The sequence below is a fragment of the Melospiza georgiana genome, chromosome 3 (genome assembly GCF_028018845.1).
Source record: "Melospiza georgiana isolate bMelGeo1 chromosome 3, bMelGeo1.pri, whole genome shotgun sequence".
In the NCBI taxonomy this organism is placed as follows: domain Eukaryota; kingdom Metazoa; phylum Chordata; class Aves; order Passeriformes; family Passerellidae; genus Melospiza; species Melospiza georgiana.
The window spans coordinates 97,591,064-97,608,157 of NC_080432.1; the positions used below are offsets into that span (position 1 = coordinate 97,591,064).

General features: G+C 38.9%; 1 protein-coding gene across 3 annotated transcripts in view; it reads left to right on the top strand.

Annotated features, from left to right (window-relative positions):
* ARHGEF10 (Rho guanine nucleotide exchange factor 10) overlaps nucleotides 1-17,094 on the top strand; it is a 110,979-nt gene that overhangs the window by 46,649 nt on the left and 47,236 nt on the right. For 2 of the 3 annotated variants that reach the window (XM_058020562.1, XM_058020564.1), the window contains 7 exons: nucleotides 1,159-1,236; nucleotides 1,464-1,643; nucleotides 2,936-3,052; nucleotides 4,829-4,921; nucleotides 6,306-6,476; nucleotides 8,812-8,957; nucleotides 11,271-11,446. In XM_058020562.1, the coding sequence (XP_057876545.1) occupies nucleotides 1,159-1,236; nucleotides 1,464-1,643; nucleotides 2,936-3,052; nucleotides 4,829-4,921; nucleotides 6,306-6,476; nucleotides 8,812-8,957; nucleotides 11,271-11,446 (961 nt within the window). The remainder of the gene's footprint in view (nucleotides 1-1,158; nucleotides 1,237-1,463; nucleotides 1,644-2,935; nucleotides 3,053-4,828; nucleotides 4,922-6,305; nucleotides 6,477-8,811; nucleotides 8,958-11,270; nucleotides 11,447-17,094) is intronic. The other variant, XM_058020563.1, reaches the window with a different exon arrangement.

The following is a 17,094-nucleotide window of genomic DNA, read 5'->3' on the forward strand; positions in this document are numbered from 1 at the left end:
TAAAGGCAGTGATGGTGGAGGACGCAGGAGGCTGTGGGTTCTGGAGCAGAAAGAAGCAAGCCTGAGATTTGAGTTTCATGGTTGTTTAGGCTAGCTTAAAATAGCAAAATGAACAGGTTTTCCTTCTCTTCTAGCTATGGAAAGTGGTTTGATCCTACTCCTGTGCTGTCTTCTCCCTCACAGTCCTCATTTGTAACTCTAGGGTGAGCTGGATTAGGAAATGGATTTGGGTGAAAACAAATCCTTGTAACCAACAAGAAATCTAATTGAAGGCAAGAAGCTTAAGTTCTAAACCAGACTGTTTCTCCAGCCTTTCCTGTCCTGCCACCCACATGTCCATACAAAGTGCATTTCAGCTGAAGCAGAAGGTGGAGAAGGAGGTGTAATAAATAGCCTGTAGTTTAGCATGAAAGCCTGTAGCTTTTCCTGAAGGTCTTACAACTGTGTCAGTGCATATAAGTACAGATAACATGGGGGTCTTCACTTATGCATGGTAATGCCCAAAAGAAAATGCTGACTTGGATACTTTCTCAGTTTATATGGCCTTAACTTTAAAAGACAGTTAGTATTTGCTTGTTTGCCCTTTATGTTGCTCCTAATAAATGTATAAAACCTATTAAAAATAAATTTTAGGACTTATTTTTGAAAAATTGTTTCCTATTTTGTTGTTGTAAATCACTGAACTAGTCAACATTATCTTATACCTATGATTGTTTCCGTTAATGCCTACATATATACATTTAAGGTGCATAAGATTATGGAATATCCTGATTTGGAAGATCACCAGGATCATTGAAGCTCAGCTCCTGGCCCTGCACAGGACAGCCCTAAAAATTGCACCAGGTGCCTGAGAGCATTGTTAAATGCCAAAATCAAAACACAAGTTTCAAAAGTTAAGCTTAGACTTAAAACAGTCAGAAAAAAATACAGATATTGGTACAATAATTGTTGTGTTCTTTAAAGTAAGTACTTTTAGAATAATAGTAAATTAAATTACTTTTGAAGAGGTACAGCATTATTTTATTGCAGTTCCAGTATTGAAATTGCTTTGTATTTCTTTTGATTTATTAATGTGAGAATTTTATCATCATCATTTCCAACTATAATGAATGTGTTTACCTGATTAGAGCTTTGGACAAAACTTTGTTGTTTCAACAGGTTGTGAGAAGGTATATTTTGGGCTCTGTAGTTGACAGTGAGAAGAATTACGTGGATGCTCTCAAAAGAATCCTGGAGGTACCTTAATATCTTTTACATTTTCAAATTTTGAATATTTGAAAAAGAATCATTAAATATCATTAAAGAATCTTTCCTATGACTAACACAGATTTTGCTGCAGATGCTTCATGCCAAATGTTCAGTGGTTTTGTGTGTGTGTACTGTTGCATAAGTTTCTTTTTCTGCTTATAGAAGTCCATTTTTTTGTTCTTTTTAAATCAGTTTGCTTTTTAATTTTTCCACAGCAATATGAGAAGCCCCTTTCAGATATGGAACCGAAGTTACTGAGTGAAAGAAAACTTAAGATGGTGTTTTATCGAATTAAGGAAATTCTTCAGTGCCATTCGATGTTTCAGATTGCGCTGGCGAGTCGTGTCTCTGAGTGGGACTCTGTTGAAATGATCGGTGATGTCTTTGTTGCTTCAGTAAGCAAATGTGTCAGAACAGATAATCTGTTTATATTTTAGTCTTGTTTTTCCATCTCCATGTCTTTCTAACTTAGCTGCTTTATTCCCATGTTCTCCAATGCCTGTGGCAACTGTCAGAGTATTCATGTACTATCCTGATAAGGAAACTGACACCAGCACATGTCTTCAGCTCGGTTGGCAGATGTGAAAGGATTGTGAGAAAAGTTTTGAGGCTTTGATTAATCTTTCAGACATCTAAGTAAACAGTTTATGAGAAATTAGAGATTCACAAACCCACCAAAATTAAGGTGTGACTGAGGCTCAGCATCTCGTAAAAAATGGGTAGTCATAGTATGCAAGTATTGTGCATTTGTGCATGACCAGCTTGACCAGTAGAAAGAAACCACAGTTGGTAATGTCCTGAATTCCTGAGTTTGAACTGAGATGGGGCACTGATAAAGAGCATTTGTAAAACCCTGTCCCATCAATTAATGGAAGTCCATTCAGTAAAGGACAGAATTATCTACTACTTTAAATTAGAGAAACAAGAAGTGGCCTTGGTTGATAGAAAGATGTTGTTCACCGTGAAAGTGTGGCTTGAAGAGGCTGCCTGCCTTCTGGCTTGAATGCTTTGTTTTATTGCTGAAAATTGCAGGTGCTGAAAATCACCACCTTTTCATGCCTGCTGTAAGAGAGCTGGGATCTGATCACAGTTCACCCAAAATGAAATAGTCACTGAAGATTTGTTGTTTAAAGCAAACCTGCCTTGTTGTGACTGAAGCAAGTTAGGTAGTCTTAATGAGACCAGCTCTGCAAAAGAGAGGGATGAAGCTACCAGGAAGGCAATGGGTGGTGATCTTACCATTCCCATGACTGTTTGCAGGCCACACAATCTGTTTGCTTTTTTGGTTAGCCCTTAATAGTTGAAGTCAGGATGTGAAGGCCCTGGGACTTTGCTGATTCACTTAAGCCGGAAGGCAGGTAGTGAGATGATCAGGGGATCTCAGTTGTCGATTTAAATCTTGATGCCCTTTGATTGCCCACAGTCCTTCTGTCCCAGTGTTCTAGCCAAGATGAAACAATTTCTGTGAATACATTTCTTGCCATTCACAGCTGTTATATCTTTCTGTTTCCAGCCTGTCCTCTGCAGAAAGATTATCTTGGGTATTACCAGTATTTCTGTATATCCAGCACTGGGCCAAGCAAAGCCTTTAGTTCTGAGTGAGTCCCTAACAGCCAGAGGTCTCTATAGCTGTGCTGGCAGAGGTCTTTTGTACTTTTAGTTAAGATTTGCCTTTTTTTCTTTTCAGTTTTCTAAATCTATGGTATTGGATGCATATAGTGAATATGTAAACAACTTCAGTACAGCAGTTGGGATTCTCAAGAAATCTTGTGCCACCAAACCTGCCTTTTTAGACTTCTTAAAGGTTAGTTTGTTCTTAAAGTAATTGTGCATATGCGATAAATAAGAAAGCAGGAGTTATAATTTGGGAGGAAATTTGACTGCTGATACTGTATATTGTCTCACTGGTTTTATGGACTTAAGGTCTGTTTGATGGATTTGGCACAAACAGACCCCAGAGGGTCCCCTTCAAGTATTGGATTTTTGGCATAGTAACATGCTGTTAGATCTGGGATGTATTTTGAAGTGCACAGTAGGTTTTTTGTTATTCAAATCAGTTTATTGGTATTTGCTTTACTTTGTTTATCTAAACATTAGGATTCTTCCATATCAGGTGAGCTTCAAATAGTAGTTCATCATATGAAGCCACTTTTTAATTTAAAATTTATTTTAATTCTAATTTGTTCATTGTGTTGTGAGAGGTAGTGCAGCTGGATTTCCATTCTGCAACAATTTCCCTGGATTTTGAAGATTGTGTTTCTGGTTTGGGGTTGAAATTGGTGATTTTTTTGCAGAATGCATACTGACCTGTTGCATATGATACTTGTCATGATATGTCTGGAGAGCCTGGCACACACAGTAGGAATGCTGTGAATCCCTAGGGTTGACACCTTACAGACAGTACACAGAATCCATTGCCAGGCTTTTGAGTTGTCTGTGACATTGCTGAGAGTCTGAGAGCTCAGCTTGTCTCATCCCCCAGGCATCCTGGATTGAGTTGTGCCTCTCAGAGCTGGTCACCCTGTCAGGTCTGTTACAGTGGTCCAAAAAACAGTAAAAACTGGGTGCCTAGTGCAACTCTTAGGTTCTATAGAGAAGGGTTGCAGGGGTTTGCCTTCAGATCTTAACTAACATCTTTTTAAACTGTGGACAACTCTGTGTAGGATGTTGTTTTGGAAGCCTGAAGCATCTTGAAGATCAGACTCTAGTGAGCATGTTGTCACAGGTTAAGCATGTTCTACTGTTAAAAGCATATTTTGCCAATAGAGACATAATCCACACCTCTCATCACTGCTTGTCAGGGCCACACTGGTTCTGCTTGCAGAAGCACAGCCAAACTCTGATGACAGATGACACTTCTTTACCTTTCCTTTTTTATTTTTGCCCACCAGCAGTGAAGATCAAAATCTTCATTACTGCTGTTTGGAAAAAAAAATAGATGTTTGTACAGATAATTATGGAAATAAATTGTGAAGCTGATGGTTGTAGCAATAAATTGCAATTTATGCACAACACCAGTTTAACATTGTTTAGAATTTCTTTGTTTTTAATATTGAGTATTTCCTCTAGCCTTCCTTTTTATGACCATTTCTGGCTTTTTTTCACATGCAAAAGAAATTTGTCTGGTTTTATCTGCCATTCGCAGTAACTAAAATAATGGATTCTAACATTTTTATTTCCAAATATAAATCAACATTTTTTTCTTTGATTCTTCAAATAAAGAAGATCAAAATCTGTTTGCATAGCACTGACATTATGACGTTTTTATTAGATTTCCTCTTAAAAACCATAGGTAGGTTTTTAGATTTATAGGTGCTGCATTGCTGATGTGGCTTTGGCCGAGCTGTATTTATTAAAGAGGATATTTCAGTTCAGTGGCAGGCCATCATTTTGATAATGATGGGTTTTTCTAAAAGATTTAATATTTTTTAAGTAAATCTTGATAGTAAATGGAATCTTTAGTCTTCTTATTATAATCAATGTAAGCAATATAGAAGAATTTTTAGGAAATATTTTCCTTTCATTCTGTAACTGGTGGAAATGTGCTCATGGTAGTAAATGTGTCCTTCTTGCATTGCAGCAGTGTCAGGAGTCAAGCCCTGATCGCATTACACTGTATGGTTTAATGATGAAACCTATCCAACGTTTTCCACAGTTCATTCTACTATTGCAGGTAAGTAATGTTTACCAAAGGGAGGCTCCTTTTGCATTCTTGCATAGTTTACCCTTGGGATTGCATGGCAGCTGTCTTCTGCTAGAGGATCATGTTCAGTGGAAGTGACCACTAGATCATGGGGAAACAAAGAGAAATTTCAGTGCATTGAACATGCTGATCTCATAGCCTGATTGCAGGGACAGGCAGTAAGGGCACTGCAGGAAAGCCTCAGTAAACTAGATTTACTATAGATTACTTGCTAAGTAAAATAAAGCTTATGAATAGTTTTCTAGTAAAGATGTAGTTCAAATATGCTGCTTGTTTATATCTGTTTGTTAGCTAATAACACTTCAAAACATTACTAGGAACTTACTGGCATTTCTTTCCATTGAAGAAAAAGCAAGAGGATTAAATTCATACCTTGGATAGTTTAGAAAATTCATACCTTGGATAGTTTAGAAACTCTCTGATTATTGGCTCACAGGACCTGCTAGAGTATGTTCAGCTTCCTTCTGACCTGCAGCATCTTGTTTCTTTTCCCATGGAAGCTGTGGATTTGACAGAGTCCTTGGTCTCATGTCAGCAGGCAGTCAAGCTGCAGGAAGAGCACAATTCCCCAGTATAGACCTGCTCCAGACAAATTTGCTCTGTTTTTACCTTCTTCCAGACCACAGCAGATCTACCCCAGTAAGCACTGTGTGTTAGCTGTGTTCACAGGTGCCAAGAGCAGGACAGGCTTTGGGCTGCAGGTCTGGGAATTACTGGAGGTAAAGGAGCTGAGGTAGTCATGGGGGAAGCATGTGAATTGGAAGCCATGGGGGAGAGTTTTTTAAATAGCAGGAATGATGAAGTTTATTGTGGCAGGAAGATTTTTAAGTGGGCTGGGAATGGAGAAAGGTATAATTCAAACTGTTCCTACTGTATGCCTGCAAAAGAGAAAGACTTGGAGGAGCTGTTGTGACCTTAATGAAGTAATGTCTTCTACTTTAAGACGAGTATGCTGTCCATGTTTTAATGAGAAATAATAACAGTTATAACGATAATACAATATTATTATGACAGTAAATATCAGACAAGTTTCATTTAAAATCATTGTTTATAGACACATACATATTACTGTATATTACTGATTGCCAGATAGTACTAAACAATCTCCCTTCTCTGTAATTTTGTTCTTTAAATAAGAATGTATGTGATCCCATTCAGTATATTTTTAAAGAATTACTATGATATTTGGGAAGTTAAGCAATGTACTGTCCAAATATTCATTAGGTGTTTATTGGTCTTACTCTTTGGTAGTACTCAAGAATGTTGAGTTGTAACTGTACATTCAGTAATCTTGGAACCTGACTTTGAAAATAAATCCAATGGTTTTTTTGTTTGTTTTATAATTACCCCTCAGGATATGTTGAAGAATACTAATAAAGGACATCCTGACAGATTACCTCTACAGATGGCTCTTACAGAGCTCGAGACACTGGCAGAGAAGTTAAATGAAAGGAAAAGGGATGCAGATCAGCGCTGTGAAATAAAACAAATAGCAAAAGCAATGAATGAACGTTACCTGAACAAGGTAAGGAAAGTAGGAAAGTATAATGGAAATGGAAGGGTCAGTTTCTGGGCCTTGAGTAATCTCTACAACAGACACCAAAGAGACAGCTATGTTGGTTTTTTTCTATAGAGATCAAGATGTCGTGTAGAATGACATGGGGTCATTCTAGTGGTAGATATGAGATATGACCTGCCTCTGGGACTGTGAGATGTCACCTGCCTCTGGGACTGAATAGGCTCACCACTGTGTGCTGGAATAGGCAACACACTGAACTTGCCTCAGCAGTACTGATGTTCTGTGGCAGTGTAGGAAATAATAATATATAGTAAAATCTCATATACGTGTTCTGTGTGGAAAAATTCAACTTTTAATTTATCCTAGAACTGGAGAAATACTCCTGTGTAAAGAAAGGGTCCATGTCCTTATACAGCGGTGCTTCCAACTGTGAAGCATTTCAGGATTTGGTATTGAATGGGTCCAACAACATCTTCCTTGTTTTAGGGAAAATCTCCATCTATTTCATTCATATATTTGCATCATAGAATAGAAATGTCTAAAAAGAACTCTAGAAGACATTCACTAAGAAGGAACAATCTTTTTTATTTGAGTTCATTGGTAGCTGTCTATACTATGGATATATATATATGCAAGTTTTATTTGTGTCACAAAGGATTCCTTCTTTCCCATGAAGTGAGGCATAAATGCTTCAATTACTGCTTTTGTGAAGTTTCAATTTATTATCTTGTGGACTCCTTCTGAGGTAAAGTGGTGGGGATGTGCTGAAGGAATGGGGTTGTTTTTGGAGATACAAAAAAGCACATCTTTTAGTAAAGCTGTAGTCAACCAGAAAACACTTATTTTAAGCTATGGAATACTGAATTAATTTTCATACTGGAACAGTATTTCCATTCTAAGTGTATTAGAAGATGGATTCAGACATTTTACTTTCTTTTCTCATTGTCATAATCCTGCTTCTTGAAGCAGCTATTAAGCATCTGCAAATAGTTCCAAGACACAGAATGTGCTTTTGAAGAGGTGGCCCAGGTTGCCTTTTGTCAGTTGATATTGATTGCAAGATTTTGTGTTTTATGCAGTGGGTGATTCATTGATATATACATGGATTGTCACTCCAAATCTCACAGGGTCCCACATTCCTTGTGTATTAATATCACAGAATCAGAAGAGTTGGAAGGGACCCACATGGATCATGGAGTTCAGCTCCAGTCTCTGCACAAGACCAGCCCTGAGGGTCACACCAAGTGCCTGAGAATTGTCCAAATGCTTCTTGAACTATGTCAGGCTTGGGGCTTTGACCACTACCCTGGGGAGCTGTTCCAGTGCCCAAACACCCTCTGGGTGAGGAGTCCTCCCCTCACGAGGAAGCTGTAGACTACAGTGAGGTCTCCCCTCATTCTCCTCCACACTGAACAGATCAAGTGACCTCAGTTACTCCTCACACAGCTTCCCCTCAAGGCCTTCATCCTTTGGACACTCTCTAATAGCTTAATATCTTTCTTACATTGTGGCACCCAAAAATGCACACTATATTCAGGTGAGGCCAGTGCAGAGCAGAGTGGGACAATCCCTCCCTTGCCTGGATGGCAGTGCTGGGCCTGATGGCCCCCAGGACATGGTTGGCTCTCCTAAGCTGTATATTTGCATATATAGTTTTGGAACAATGCCAGCCAGGGTGAAATAGGTGGTGAAGGAGGTGGTTGATTAGAAAATTAGTGAGTTATGGACCATTTAATTCTGTTGGACCCTATGGAGATGTGTTTGACATGTGAGGGATTGGTTCATGCTTGCACACAGTGGCTGATCCTCAGCCCTTGAAGGCAAATGTCAGGAACAGTTTACATGCCAAGAATCTCTGGGATGTGTCATCTTCTCCACAGTGTGACACCCTGCCAGCTGCACTCCTCAGCTGTGTGAGCCCAGGGGGACAGAGCAGGCTGAGCACACTTCCTCCTCACACTGTGGCTTCCACTCTGGGCAGCTGGAATCACGTGTAGGTCTTCAGTGGACTATGAAAGAAGAGACTAAGCAAGGAAATCACAGAAATTGTGGAAGGAATTGTTCATTTTGCCAAGAAACATTCATCAGTGTGGAAGATTCCCAGAGCAACCATGGTCTACATTAAGATGCAAAGCCCTTTAAGTCCACATGGATGACAGCAGAAGTTACTGTTTCTCTGAATCAAAAGCAGATTAATAAAGAGACCTAATTCCCTTGGCAAATCCACCTGCAATCACTTGTGCTAGGATGGCAAGTGATAACCCATTGTTTTTGCTTTTTGTGTGCTAGATGTAGGTTGTACTGTGTGTAATATACAATGCTAATTGTTTTCAAAATCCAGCTACTCAGCAGCGGGAACAGATACCTCATACGGACTGATGATATGGTTGAGACAGTTTATAATGACAAAGGAGAAATTATTAAAACCAAAGAACGGCGCCTTTTCATGTTGAATGATGTGCTGATGTGTGCAACAGTGAATATTCGGTAAGATTTCACTTACATTATTTAGATGATTGTTTGAACTTCTGATGGAAAAAAATGACACTTATTGAATTGCTTTTGTGCTGTTGTATTTAGTGTGGCTAATGATTTCTAGGAATAGTCATAATAAAAGGATCACTAGCTTTGGTATAGCCCTCCAAATTGCTGGTTGATATTTGGAAGTTCTAGAGTTAATTTGTAAGAAAATTATATCACTTGGAGATTACAGGTAGAAATGATCTGTAGTGTCTTGTTACTGCTATGTATTAGTGCATGGTGGAATACAAGCATGCCCCAAGGTAAGACTTTGTTCTCTTCTTCCTTAAATTCAGACTGTTACACACACAGATTTGTAACTTGACACAATTTGTAAATACCATCCTCTGCAAAGCAAACAACCTCCAACAAACAAACAAACAAAACAAAATCCATAATGGTAATGCGGGTTGCCAAAAAAACCCTGGAACTTGCTAACAAAGTTCCAGATGGGGAAGAGTTATTATCTCTGGAATCAAACATTGAAAGATTAAAGGTGAAATGCTTTGAAAAAAGCCTTTTTTTCATAGTTCCTTCTGTGCTTTTGTTGGCTGTAACTATTACTGTTACTAAATGTCTGTGTATGCCAAGGTTTTGTTCACATTCATATGTTGCTTGTATCATAAATTGTTTTATGTAATGGTACATTCTGACAAAGAAAATGTGGATTGTTAAAATCTTCCAAGAATAGCTTTTCTTAAGCATAATATGAGTTGATATCTTAATTCATTACTGAAGCATGAATCCTGTACATATATTTCTGAGTGTATGATTGCTTGGTCTCATGTCCATGTGAGTGAGAAGTACCATGTAATAACTACACTTCAGAAAATTAAGAAGCTCATGTGAATTATCCTGTGTTCCTTGCCTTTACAAATTCTTTGCTTTCTTAGTAACACTTGAATATTGTTTTTAACTATTCATATGTTATCTTCCTTCATACCAATAAAGTCTTGGATTTTCTGTATTTGTACTTGAAGCAGCAAAGTGCAGTCTGGTTTTGTTTTCCATTAAAATGCTAAAGTTTAAAGTTCATGATCATGCCAAGTCTCTGAGGGTTATGCCCTCTGTAAAAGTATGTATCTTTTGCAAGCCATAGAAAATTCCTCTGTAACTAGTGGACTCTAGGCACCTGGGACATTTGAGTGTTTCTGCTGTGCAAAAGATAGATATTTTTACAGGTGACACAACCCTCAGGTCTTTCTTTGCACACAGCGTAGATGACCAGCAGGAGCTGGTGGCCTGACTCTGAAGTAACAGTAATTGAATGGAGTGGATGCCATCTCTAGTGACTGAACAACTGTGTCCTGCCTAGGTTTTTTTGTTACTTCTGGGCTAGGTCAAGAATTTATAAATATTTGCTTAAGTTGTGGCAGTTGTGTTCTTTGTTCATATATTGAAACTTCCTCATTGAAACAAAAGTCTGTGTTGCAGATAGATAGCTGACTAGCTGAATTTCAGCATTTAGTTACTGTTCTCAATAAATGCATTTTACTGATTTCTCTCAAGCAGTTGACTTCTGGATTTCAGTCATTCTTTCTGTGAAGTAAACCTTTTTTTGTTTACTTTAACATCTCCTTTGTCCTTTATAATAAATGTTTGTTACATGTTCTTGAATGGGAATAAGGGAATGAAGGAAACAAAGTAAAATTAATGTTTATGTCATTTCTGTTCCTAATGAGCTTCCTCAGTGTGCTCTCCTCTGAAATGCCTGTTGTGATACACACTTCTTAAGCAGCAGCTCAGGCAGGATTACTCTTGGAAGCTGCAGCAGTTGCAGAGGTCTGCTATACAGAACAGTCTGGGCTGTGGGGCTTGGCAGAAATGTTGGCTTGTCAGCCCTTCAGTTGTCCTTCCTGTTCCCAGCAGTCATTCAAAGGTTCCATCATCCCTACTTCCCTAAACATAGCAGTTAGGGCCCCAAAAGAAGTCTTTCAAAAAAATCAGGAAAATGTGGAGCCAAAGTATAATCCCAAGCACTTGTATTAGGATTTCAGAATTCATTGATCTTAAAAGATGGTCACTTATGTTTTGCTATAAAGGTGTAAAGATTGTTGTTGGCAGTCCTGTGGTGCTTGCACACAAGATTATCTGCACCTGCATGGCTGCTCTTTGCACGCTGGGAAAGGTCATTCACAAAAGTCAGCCTGATACATGTATTTGCTTCAAGTTGTGCACTGTACTCAAGCTGATTAACAGCAGATTTTAGAAGCTGAAATAATTAATAGTATGCTCTGAAACACAATTGCTTGTCACAGCCATAATTTGTGCATCTTCCAGCTCTTCCTATGAAAGCAGTGGCACCACGACAACTGGCCAGAGGTATTTACTGAAGTGGAGTGTACCGCTGGGACAAGTGGATGTCATAGAGTATGGCAGCAGTGAGGGCCAAGGAGACAACTGCAGGTTCCCACCCCAGCTCCCTGCTGAAAGTGTCATCATTAACTCTAAGCCAAGTAAGTGACAGGAGTTACTGACTTTTACAGACTACTTTCAAATCTATATTTGAAATTCAGTGAGCTACTGAAAACAAAGGAAAGCATTTTGTTGGTGAAGATTTCTGTAACATGAAGACTAGTAAAGCCTCTTGCTTTGGAAACTGAGAATGCATAAAGTGACAGCCAGGCTCCTGCCTTGCAACATGAATTACTTGTATTTGTCGTAGATTAGAATTTTATGCATGAATGAGTAAAGAGTTCTAAAGCATGAGAGAGTGCTGACATGCAAAAATGGGAGTTTGATGTGGTGCACCAGTGGTCTCATGGTCACTGGTTCTGCCTTTGTTCTTTATCCCACAGTTAGAGCAAAGAAGTTTCTCTCAATAAAGATGACCAAACCACCCTGTTGCTGTGATTAAGAGTCTGGACACAAGTGGTTACTGCAGGGTAGTTCTTTCAAGCCCATGGCATCTTGCCCTTCAAACTTGTGCTTCAGAAAAAAACATTAATGAATGTTTTTGAAACTATATGTTAATAGGTAATTTCCTCCTAGCCTCTCTCCAAAAATGACCTCAAGCTGTGAAGTTTACAAAGTCTTCTGTGCTATTTAATCCCTCCTACACATCTGCCAACTGCTTTCAAGAGAAATATGAATTTTAAGACTTTGCTTGTTAGCTAGACTTTAATATATAAGGAGTTGTTTCTATGTCCTGTTTATTGCCTAAATATTGTAATATTAAATGCATTGAATATCTCTAGATTGTAATTTGATTCCTATTCATGGATTATAATTCACATGGATTTCAGGGCTGGTAGCTCTAGGCATTATTTCACAGTACATTTATTTAATATTGCACCCTTGGCTTAATGAATTTTCCCACAGTTGCGCTATAAGGAGTCATAAATGCTACAGCATCAGTGTAGCATTTACTACCCCCTGTATTCTCCAGGATGGTTTTTGTCAGGTCTTCCTGCTCCTCCTTTTGTAAATAGCTACAGAAAATTTTATGGGCACTTACTTCTTTATTTCAAGAATTACTTAATTCTTGTAACTCCTTTTAAGCAACAAGGGACTACTTGGAGAATGAGATTAAAGCCTTTATCTTATCATTTACCAGCTGCTGTATGCATAACCCTGGGAGAACTATATAAATAAGTCTATTTCTTAGAATTGGGGGTCCCTTTTGTAGGTGAGTGTGGCAGGAACAGATTGTTGAATATTCCTACTATGATTTTGTGCAACAGTTTCACAGCTGATAAGACCAAATCCTTGCATGTCAGCATGGTGATATGGAGAAGAAAAGCCTGAGGGGAGAAACAAAAGCTCCTTACCAAACTTCATGTATGACTTACTTGAACCTCTTGGCTTTTGAGGTTTTTCAGCTTCATCATGTTTGGTAACAAAATCACACAAGAAAAGAAATGACTTTGTACATCATTTGTAAATCAACCTTCAGGTTAAATGGTACTCTGTAGGTAAAACGTGAGCTGAACTAATTTTTCTCTTGGTAAGCTCTGTTATATTAATTCAGTCTTCTAATAAAAAGGATCAAAAGATAAGAAATGAAAAGGATTGGAAGGATACTGGGTATACTGAAAAAATCCTCCCTCCTCAAGAAAGTTTGATTAAACTTTCTTGGAAAATGATCCAACTAAATTGAATATAAACAACCATGAAGGAGGAACATCATAGCCTTTTTTTTGCACATACTACTGTGTTTGCACTAGCTGTTACTCTGAATGCAGAGTTGTTTGAACTGGCTTTTATAGACAAGTCTGAATACACACCTAATTGTTAATTACGTAATTAGTTATTCTGTAGAGTTGTCTCCTTAGTTCCAGTTTAAGCTGGCTGCTAAAGATTACCGAAGCTCAGAAAGCACAGCCTTCCTGCAGAGGGTCAGACTGGTAAGACTGTGTACTGGTTCAGTCTTGCTTCTTATGTGCACCCACCAAGTTGCTGCATTTTATAGTTGATGATGACATGATCTTTAATATGGAAGTATCACATCATTAATGAGACTACTGGGTGTTTACTACACGTTGCAAAGTGGTAACAGAAAAATCCTATCTACTCTGCCTGAAATTTAATATCTTTGCAGTCATCATAAAATTATGTCTCCCTCTGTTTTCAAAGTATATGATGAAATCCCAGTGGCCTCATGGTATGTGGTTTTAATAAAATATAGTGATCAAGAACAGTTTGGAATGCTACAGGCAAAATCCTGAGACATAGAACCGTTTCTCAGACCTGATTTTCAGCTTACATATCCAGTTTGTGGGTACTGAAAAGATACAGAATTATGATGATTCTGTGTAAGCAGTACATTAAGTAGTAGAGGGATTGCCTCTTGCATTTCTGGAGGACTGAGAATAGTTGGTTAGTATCTGCCACATGCCAGGTTGAGTCCTTAGCTCCTATAAGGTTGGTATTCTGACATTGCTGCTGTGATTAGCAAGGATTCTTGATGGATTCAGGTTGTGTTCTTGCGAGGATTACTGGTTATTAGTTACTTTTCCCTTACTTATCATGGTGCTTTTTTATCCACTAAAACATTTTGTGTGAGTAGATAGCTGTCACAATTGTATCTTGCTGCTTATTTTTGAGTAAATGCAATTGGTGCTTCCAGTTTTCTGTGATGTTGCAAGAAAAAGCAGTTTAGTCTAAAGACACAAACTTTACTTTGGGTGCTGAATTAATAGCTAAATTTGAATTAATCTCGTACAGCCTGTAATAAGCAACTGAAAGGTTGAACAATTTTATGAGTATGAATAAATCAAAGACATGCTTCAGTACTGTTCTAAGATGAAAAAGCAAGGACTGTGTGAAGTTAGTTTTCACTTGGCAAAATCATCAATGGGCAGTTTTAAACCCCACTGAGTTTTGTTTAGCAGTCTTTTGTCTCTGGATTCTACAGAAGAACACACTTAGGGGCTGTTTTTTGGTTTTACGCCATTTGTATTTTGGTAGGAAAACCTGTGTGGCCTGGGGTTGTATGGGGCAAAGCAGGAAAATTTTACTTGAGTGTATTCTGCTGTAATGCCCTGTCCTTGGTGTGCTCTTGCCTTGCTCCTGCTGTACTGCCCTGTCCTTGGTGTGCTCTTGCCTTGCTCCTGTTCTCCCCTAGCACCAACAGTAGACCAAATTCTCATAGTTATGAATATGAAGAGGGATTGAAGTCTTAGCTGTTTGATGGGGTCCTTTATTTGTACAATTCTATTTTTTTTTCTTAGTGGAGCACAATTACAACTTGCTTTTGCTTCCTGCAATCATAACCAATAAACATTTCACAATCTCAGTCTTCAGGAAAAAATGCCTTTCTCTCAGCAAATTAGTCGAAGTCCCGTTTCATGTATTGGAGTTAGTCTTGCTTGAAAGTCTGTGTGGCTCTCTGGCATCTCAGACAGTTTTTGTGGAAGCAGTTATTTACTTATGGGTGGCAGAAAGTGTGATGTGTTAATTTTCTTCATAGAACCATTGGCAGAAAGATGTGAGATAAGAGTTTTTCCCCTGGTAAATCCATGTATTGTTTCTGTAGGCTGTTGCTGTTCTCTTCACCCCAGTTAGTCCATGTGCAGAAGCAGAGACACAGTCATAGTATGGAAAAGTTGAATTAATATAGGAACAGGGGAATATTTTCAGTGGCAACAGAAATTTGTATATTCTTGGTTTTGATTTACTTGCATTGGTAAGAAATTCACCTCCCTCACCTGGCTGGTGATGCTGTACCCAATGCCTCTCAGGACATCCTGGCCCTCCTGGCTGCCAGGGCACTGCTGACTCAGATTCAACTTACCACTGACAAGGATCCCCAGATTTCTTTCTGTGTGGCTGCTCTCCAGTGCTCAGTCTGTTCCTGCATCCAGGGATGCCCTGTCCCATGTGCAGGATCCAGCACTTGCCCTTGTTGAGCTCACTATGCTTGATGATTGCACAGCCCTATCATTTGTCAAGGTTTCTGTGCAGAGTCTGTCTGCCTTCAAGGGAGTTGACAGCTCCTCCCAATTTAGTGTCGTTGGAAAAGTTCTCATTATTCTTTGGAGTCATTTATGAAGACATTGAAGAGAACTGAGCCTAAAATGAAGCCTTGGGAAACACCAGTACTGACAGGTCAACAGTCTGGTGCTACCATTCCATTCACAATAAATAACCCTTGGTGCCTGACCCATGAGCCAGTTTCTCACCCATCACATTATGTGTTTATCCAGCTGTGTACTGGACATTTGGAGACCTGTGAGAAGCCTCAGATCAATAGCTTTAATGAAATCGCAGTTCATATCAACTGGCTTCCCCTTATCAACTATCTGGGTTACTTTATCATAAAAGTAAATCAAGTTTCCTCAACAGGACTTCAGTTTCATGAACTTGTTCTGGCCGGACCAATGACTGTGTTGTCTTTCAGGTGTTTTTCACTGCCTCCAGAATAACCCTTGTAACTTTACCAGACACTGAAGTGGGACTGACAGGCATGTACTTGCCACAATCATCCTTCCTGCCTTGGGACAATGTTTGCCAGGTTCCAGTTGACTGTGACCTCTTTAGATTCCCAATTGGGAAGAGGGCATCAAGAAAGGTCAATGCTACCTGTTCTTTTACGATAAAAAAAAGGATGGATGAAAGCACAGTGAAATACAACTTGTTTTTAATATGTCATTGATACGAAATATTATAAATATTTTCCAAAAATATAAATAGTATAGTCAGAGGGCAAATTTGTAACATCTTACCAAAATATTCAGTATTACTCCTCTAGAAGAATCAGAAGACAACCTTTCCTTGCAATTCGTCCATGTGCACATAAATCGCTGTGAATATGTGTATTTCACTGCCTTTTAATTGGGAATATAGGAATGGAAGTCAGATATACTGGCCAGAGTTTCATTTTCTCAGACTTCTGGCACATGTTATGAGTTTGCAGCACTTCATGCAAACTGTTGATGGGTTGTGAATTGTGGTTTGTGCTGAGGCAAATGCCAGTTTGGTGCCGCAGCAACAACAACCACCCCCAGTTGCCTGTTCTTGGGTCCCCAAGAATGAAAAGGGTGAGTGACAAGTTTCTCACAGGGCTTTTATTTAAGAAGACCGGACTGGAGAGACTCTGTAGAACCAAAGGGAGCGGGCTAGGCATCCTGCCATGTCTGGGTGGGATACCAGTGTCTGGCAGCAGTGTTCTGCTCTGATCAGGTTGATTGAGAGACATAGACAGCATAGACAGTTACTTAAGCAAAGAAATATCAATTTGAGCCATTTATCTAAATGCTGAAAGGGGAAATGAGCCAGACCCATCTGTACATATATCCATGCAGTGATGAGCTCTGAAGAAAACAGTGACATCAAAAATCAGGTTAGTATGCTTATGGCTGTATTTTCGTGTCATTTTTTTCTTTCACAGGTTTACAGTTTTTAACTGAGAGCAAAGCTCAGCACTGCTAAACCACAGCTTTTACCCTTTCTCATTCAGAGTTCCAGGGATACATTTGTACTCTGTTTCCCCTTGATTGTGTTCTTGATCCCTGTGGGGTTTGTTTACTGTCAAATATAGTAGTGACATGATGCTGAAGTGCAGAAATGATTTCTCTCTTCCACGTTTCCTTCTGCTTGATACAGTCACTTTGTGTGGGCCTTTGAGTGTTGCTAGGGAAACAGGGAGGGATAGAAGTGTGCA